The sequence below is a fragment of the Nematolebias whitei genome, chromosome 11 (genome assembly GCF_014905685.2).
Source record: "Nematolebias whitei isolate Nwh7 chromosome 11, NemWhi1, whole genome shotgun sequence".
NCBI classification, from domain to species: domain Eukaryota; kingdom Metazoa; phylum Chordata; class Actinopteri; order Cyprinodontiformes; family Rivulidae; genus Nematolebias; species Nematolebias whitei.
In genome coordinates, this window is record NC_056508.1 from 12,699,290 (window position 1) to 12,707,053 (window position 7,764).

The window sequence follows — 7,764 nt, forward strand, 5'->3', positions numbered from 1 at the left end:
GTTTCCCTAGTGTTTCCTCGTCAGTTTAATTGGTGCCACCTTTGTCTCGTCACAGCTGTTGTAATCACGTCTTGTCTTGTCCTTGTATATAAGCCTCCTGTTCTGTGTTGTTCCTCGTCGGGTCGTATTCGTTGGGTCTCTGTGTTCTCCTGCATTTCCCCTGAGCTCTCCTGAGTCCTCCCTGAGTTTCCCTCTGAGCCTTCCGTTCACGTAAGTTTTGCTGCCACGTCAGTTGTTTATTTTTGTTCGTTATCCACCATTAAATATTAATTTTTATAATCTGCCGAGTTGAGTCCTGTCTGCACTACTGGGTTCGTTCCTGTCCAACAAATCCTGACACACAGTAAGCCAATCATTCTGCAGCCCTAAGTTTGTTTTAAATGTATGATTCTTGGTGTAGTTCTCCCTTAAATTACTAACAGGCTGACCTGCTCCCTGATTAAACTGAGATAAAAATGGAGACATTCCATGTACAGAAGCTCCACCTGAAAGATCTTACCATCCCTGAACTCTGAGGGTATTTTGAACACACATATCTGCTTACTGTTTGTTGTATCAGGGAATCTGACAGATTCATGAAAAGTTTAAGCTGCGGCTGGAAAGAGCGGCTACTTTCTGGATGTGTTTTCTGCTTTTTGGCAACAGGCATCAAACATGGGTGCAGTTTGTCTTTGTGCGCCCTTCACCCCTGCTTTAGGCTCCACTCCTGCAAACCCTCCTCTGTGTAGAGGCGAACTTGCTCAGTGTAATTACAAGTCAATGCTGAAAGGACAATCACCTCTAGATGCAGGAAGAGGGCCACCTGCATCATGAAGGATCCCACTCACCCAGCACACAATTTTTCCCCGCTCCTCTCAGGAAAGAGGTTGAGGAGCATTAAGTGTAGAACCACTAGACTGAGGAACAACTTCTACCCTGAGGCTGTTAGACTCATGAATCTCTAACCAGAAAAATCACTGTGAAAAATAACATCATGTTGCTGCTGATCTGTTTCATGTTGCTGCTGATCTATTTCATGTTGCTGTGTTCATGTGTGCTCATCTGCTCACACAGACGCATGTTCGTGCTGCTGTTCGATGTAATGTTTTTATGTTATTAGTGCTTAGTGTATATTTAGTTGATGTTTTTCTTAGTTCATATCTTAGATCTTATTGCTGTTTTTCTTTTACATTTTATTGTTGGATGTAACTGGGACCCTGTGTACATAATCTCGTTCCACCATATGTACCACATGAGATGTGAATGACAAATAAATCTCTCTGACTCTGACACATTTCTGTCAGAATAACTGTGTTATTCAAAATGAATGAGAACAGTAAGGTCTAAACAGTAGTGGTTGCATGAACTGGGATCTAATGATGAAGACTGGAGCTGCTTTAAAATGGCAGTGAGACACTTTAGAAGTGCTTCTACTCATACTGATGAACGTGTCAAAGCAGATCCACTTCCACAGCAGAACTTATCAGACTTTAAACTTTATATTTACAAACTGAGTCAGTTCAAAGAGCTATCTACCACAGGTATGATATTAATTCTCATAACTTTTCCAAAGAACCACCTTTCAAAATGGCCAAAATATCCCTTTAATTCATTTTGGCTGCCTTTGATTTACAGGGCTACTGTTAATAAAAAAATAAATAAACCATCATTAGTTGCTATTATTTGAATCTTCACCTTTGGGGAAAAAAGAACTACATTAGTCCCTCGTTTATCGTTGGGGTTTGGGACCACGCACCCCCGCAATAAGTGAAAGACCGCCAAGTAGGGATACAGTGGTCTAAGTTCAAGTACATTTTATTGTCATTTTATATATGTATATATATATATATATATATATATATATATATATATATATAAACATTCCCACATTCTTGCGGGAACTGTAACTTCTAAACAGTTTCTAAACTGTAAATGCTCTAAAAGAGCACAGAATGTCCTGATTTCTGCTCTCTGCCAGTGCTCTTGGCCACGCCCACTTCCCTGCTGCAGCGCGGACATCTGACACACTGCAGGAGGAAGTTTCTCCTTCTGTGTGGGCTGCACAAAGGTGCAAAATAATTTTAACTAATTTTTTTTAAATACAAATTTCATGCCGATCATGCTCATCGATTTATCTGTCAATTGTGTGTCATGTGTCATGCGTGTCATCTTACTTGAAAATCTGCCATAGAGCGAGTCCATGATAAACAAACTGCAAAGTAGCGAGGGACTACTGTACTCTAAAAAGTGAATAGATCAAGCTGTTGTTAATATAAGAGAACCTCCTGGTTCTGGACTCGTACCTGACTGCTGTGACTTTATGCCACCTCCCATCATTGATGGGCATTCGGGATCGTATTTTAGCCTCTCCGCTGCCCAGCTGGTAACTAAAAATATACACATCACCATGATTACAACAAAAAAATAGACAAGTTCATGTTGACAGAAACGATGAGCTGCAGCACAGACTCACCTGAAAACTAGGTGTCCGCTCTGTAGACCGAGGCTGATGAAGTCCTTGCCTTTGCCGTGTTCTCCGGGTACCTCAAAACAAACATGGTAGGTCAGCAGGAGAATTTCATGTTGTTCAGACTAAACTGCTGGCCACTGACCAGCTCCGGTAACTTTCCACATCAGGAGCTGTACTGAGCAAACATGACATGACGCAGGGCTGACTTTGTTTTCTTCCAATACAATGTTAACCATGACACTATACCTTACATGCAAGACAACAATGGACAAACAAAACATAATGCATGTTGTAAATAAAACAAATACTAACTCGTCTCAAATCCGGTGGATTTCTACTTGAACTCTGAAGTTTTTCATCATTTTAGCAAAGAACTCAAAAGTGTCTTGTGTTGGAGTGGATACCTTTTTACTATCATGCATCTTTCGTAAATTTCGTGCGCCACTGGTCTCCTGAAGAAAATGGAGGGGGAGTTAAGAGCAGCACATGCATGTGTTAAGTGGTGTGAGACTGAGCATGCCCAGCAGAGTTACAGCCTCAGCAGCACAATTATGACTGCCACAGCAGCACGATGGATACTACTGCAAAACATGAACTGGTTACATAAAGCACTGATGATACACAGAAAACACGTTCAGTGTTACAAAGTGTCACATTCTTACAGATCAGGCGATGATTCTGAGTCAGAGTGGGGGTGTGGAGGCAAAGTTAGGGAGGAAATCAAACAAGTGAGGGGGAAGGATTTGAGTTTCAGACGGCTGAGACCTGAGTTCAGGACCAGGGGGCCAACACTTACCACTCCCTGCCACAGGACCAGGCCCTCCAAGGACTTGGTTTTGATTTCCATTTCTATGGTTTCTGGTGAGTCAGGAGCACTAAGACGAAAAACATCCTCACTTTTAGTAAATCATGAAAAGAACTCAAAACCATGAGGGGAAAAAAGGAAAAGGCATGCAGATGTTACCTTCTTGGGAAAACTGACTTAGGAAGGGCCATGTAGCCATCATTGTGGAAAGAAGCTGCATACTGATAGGGTGAATCTACAAAACATTGCAAAAGGTTCTGCATAAGGTTAATGATACAGTTATTATTATAGTGCCCTCTAGTGGTAAAAAGTTGGAAGATCCCTGTAACATTATGATGCCTGAAATCTAAAATGAGACCATTTAAGTTTTAAGGACGTGAAAAAACATATTAGTCCTCATTCAGATAAAGATGTTAACATCATGCTCAAACATTCAAAGCTTTGAAGGGATATTCTGGCCAGTCTGAAGTAGGAGAAACTTTAAAAAAGGTTCTGAAAATTTAATATTTTACCTGTTGTAGTTATCTTTAAGTGTCTCCAAATCAGAGAAGACGAGACTGAGGAGCTAAAGTCATCTAAACACAGTCAAAACCATCTTGAATTGATTTCAACATAAAAAACCAAGAAATACGCCGATGCCTCCCATTTAATATTGCACTTTATCATTGCATTATAAGTATCTACAAATAATAATATACCATAAAACTAGAAAGCATAGTGTCCTCAAATAATAGAGGCGATCAGTTCAAATATATATATGGTGGTGGCCATATTGAATTTTGACGTGGCGACCGACTTTTCAAGTGACCTTTCTTAAGATGCAGCCACACACCAAAATGAAAGTCGGCACAATGCTTATTTTTGAACCATGCATTTTAAGAAAATATACTTTTAAGCAATATACAACCCGGATTCCAAAAAAGTTGGGACACTAAACAGATTGTGAATAAAAAGTGAATGCAATGATGTGGAGAAGGCAAATGTCAATATTTTATTCGTAATATTACATAGATGACAGATCAAAAGTTTAATCTGAGTAAATGTAACATTTTAAAGAAAAAATATGTTGATTCAAAATTTCACAGTGTCAACAAATCCCAAAAAAGTTGGGACAAGTAGCAATAAGTGGCTGGAAAAAGGAAATTGAGCATATAATGAACAGCTGGAACACCAATTAACACTAATTAGGTCAATTGACAACATGACTGGGTATAAAAAGAGCTTCTCAGAGTGTCAGTGTCTCTCAGAAGCCAAGATGGTAAGAGGATCACCAATTCCACCATTGTTGCACAGAAAGATAGTGCAGCAATACCAGAATGGTGTTACCCAGCGTAAAATAGCAAAGACTTTTAAGTTATCATCATCAACCGTGCATAACATCATCAAAAGATTCAGAGAATCTGGAACAATCGCTGTGCATAAGGGTCAAGGCCATAAAACTCTACTGGATGCTCGGGATCTCCGGGCCCTTAAACGTCACTGCACCTCAAACAGGAATGCCACTGTCAAGGAAATAACAGAATGGGCTCAGGAATACTTCCAGAAAGCATTGTCAGTGAACACAATCCACCATGCCATCCGCCGTTGCCAGCTGAAACTCTATAGTGCAAAGAGGAAGCCATTTCTAAGCAAGCTCCACAAGCTCAGACGTTTGCACTGGGCCAGGGGTCATTTAAAATGGAGTGTGGCAAAATGGAAGACTGTTCTGTGGTCAGATGAGTCACGATTTGAAGTTCTTTATGGAACACTGGGACACCATGTCATCCGGACTAGAGAGGACAAGGATAGCCCAAGTTGTTATCAACGCTCCGTTCAGAAGCCTGCATCACTGATGGTATGGGGTTGCATGAGCGCTTGTGGCATGGGCAGCTTGCATGTCTGGAAAGGCACCATTAATGCAGAGAACTATGTTCAGGTTCTAGAACAACATATGCTCCCATCTAGACGTCATCTCTTTCAGGGAAGACCCTGCATTTTTCAACACGATAATGCCAGACCACATTCTGCAGCAATCACAACATCATGGCTACGTAGGAGAAGGATCTGGGTACTGAAATGGCCAGCCTGCAGTCCAGATCTTTCACTTATAGAGAACATTTGGTGCATCATAAAGAGGAAGGTGCGACAAAGAAGGCCCAAGACGATTGAACAGTTAGAGGCCTGTATTAGACATGAATGGGAGAGCATTCCTATTTCTAAACTTGAAAAACTGGTCTCCTCTGTCCCCAGACGTCTGTTGAGTGTTGTAAGAAGAAGGAGGGATGCCACACAGTGGTAAAAATGGACTTGTCCCAACTTTTTTGGGATTTGTTGACGCCATGAAATTTGGAAACAACAGATTTTTCCCTTAAAATGATACATTCTCTCAGTTTAAACTTTTGATCTGTGATTTGTGTTCTATTCTGAATAAAATATTAGATGTTGGCACCTCCACATCATTACATTCAGTCTTTATTCACAATTTGTTTAGTGTCCCAACTTTTTTGGAATTCGGTTTATAAAAACTAGAAAGCATAGTTCCCTCAAATGATTGGGGTGTCCAGTGGTGGCCATTTTGGATTTTGACATGGCAACCCAAGTTGGTACTTCTCTTAATTTTCAAGTTAGCCCACTCACAACATGCACGGACAGAGGGTATTTCCAATCCCCCCATTTTCACTGTGTGACGGGGAAAAACATAACATGGTGGTTCATTATATCATAGATCTTTACATTTGCATTCATTTCTTCACACGTGCTTATTTACATAATATTTTATTGTTCTTTTCAAGAGCAAATACCTGCAGCACAAGCTAGCTGTAACAAATTTGGCATTTTATTCTAACCATGTCTTGTCTTGTCTTAACAGTGTAAATGTCTATAAACTCGGATTACATAAGACGTTTTAAAGGTGGAGCTGTTTTAAGATGGTTGCGAACCCTTTGATCTTGGCTGAGTTTGAACTTAAACTCAATTTTTATCAACTGAGCAGGTAAAATAATGTATTTTTTAAAAACTTTTCAATGCCCTCAAATTCAAAATGGTCAAAATATCCCTTTAGGTGACCTGATTGTGTTCTGGCAGCATGAGTTTCATCATCGTGCTGAGACATTTCATGTCTGTTTTTCTTTTAATTTCATTCACATCTGAAGGTCATACCAACTTAAGAACAATTTTTTATGCTCAGATTAATTATGGAAAGAGGAACTGCATTTTTTATTCTCCTAAGAGTTACACGGTCTCATGCTGAATGTGTTTCTGTAATAAAATACATCCCAGGCTTCAGTAGGTGCACAGAATCATTAAGCAAATGTGGCTCTTCAGACAACCATCACCTGCTCAGAAGGAGGTTATCTGTCATTTCTTACAGATTGCAACAACTTTGACCTCTCTCTTGTAGAACAGACTAAACTGACACCAACCGTGACTCCGTGAACAAGCATCACAGCGCCCTCTCAAAAGGCAAAGTTGTTAGTAAAAGTGTGGACGCTCTGACATGGAACAGACTGGACAATCTGGCTGAGACAAGAAGAACAAGAGCTTCAGGGCTGTTTTATGCTGAACAGGCAGGTTTTAAATAGGAACAAGGCTGTGTGTGGTGAGTAGCCATCTTTTAGACACTGACATGACAATAGGAAGAAAGAATAAAAGAGCTCCACATTCCTGCCATTTCCTGGATGAAAATGGCACAGTGAGTACAAAAACAGGCAGCAGACATCTATGTACTGTATTTCCTGGCTTCAGTCCATCACTGTTACTTTTTAGATTGGATGCAGAATTCCCTTCTCTCATCTGTCCAAAATAGCTAAAAGCCTCAGCTGCAGGTTGAGAACAGACGCAATGTTTTTTTTTTTTTTTGCATGTTAGGCAATAGACAACTGAGGTTGAGCTCAGACAGAACACGGGCCCCTCATACTCAAGTCGGGGCCCTGTTAGTCACGGTCGACAGACTGAACGCTGAGATACTGTACCATTCGCCTCGCTAGCTTCAGAATTCCTCTGGGTCTCTGGGATGCTGAGGACCTGGCCTGTATGTGCAGGACACAGCCATGAGAGGGCAGAAAGGGAATGCGCACATGTGCAGTAGTCCCTCGCTACTTAGTGGTTCATTCATTGCAGACTCGCTCTATTGTGGTTGTTCAAAATAAGATTGGACATAACACACAACTGATGGATGAGCCGCATGATCAGCATGGAATTTGTATTTTAAATAAACTATTTTAAATCATTTAGCACCTCCTGCACCTTTGTGCAGCCCATACTGCAGGATAAACTTCCTACTGCAGGATAAACTTCCTGCTGCAGATGATCAGCTGTTCTCCATGCAGAGTGGAGAAGTGGGCGTGGCCAAGAGTGCTTGCAGGTGGCAAAGAGCAGCGGAGGCAGAGAGCTGAAACCATGACATTCTGTGCTCTTCTAGAGCATTTAGAGTTTAGAAACATTGTTTAGAATATTGCAAGAGTGTGCGAAGGGTTTAAAACGCCTTTATATATATATATATATATATATATATATATATATACATATATAT

The 7,764-nt window shown here is 40.7% G+C and overlaps 1 protein-coding gene across 1 annotated transcript in view; it reads right to left on the reverse strand.

Moving 5' to 3' along the window:
• Nucleotides 1-7,764, reverse strand: part of hspg2 (heparan sulfate proteoglycan 2) — a 209,281-nt gene that overhangs the window by 4,581 nt on the left and 196,936 nt on the right. Inside the window, exons 81-86 of the mRNA XM_037684663.1 lie at nt 7,205-7,261; nt 3,414-3,489; nt 3,246-3,324; nt 2,854-2,901; nt 2,453-2,523; nt 2,283-2,366 (exon numbers count right to left, since the gene is read on the reverse strand). Of these exons, the coding sequence (XP_037540591.1) occupies nt 2,283-2,366; nt 2,453-2,523; nt 2,854-2,901; nt 3,246-3,324; nt 3,414-3,489; nt 7,205-7,261 (415 nt within the window). The remainder of the gene's footprint in view (nt 1-2,282; nt 2,367-2,452; nt 2,524-2,853; nt 2,902-3,245; nt 3,325-3,413; nt 3,490-7,204; nt 7,262-7,764) is intronic.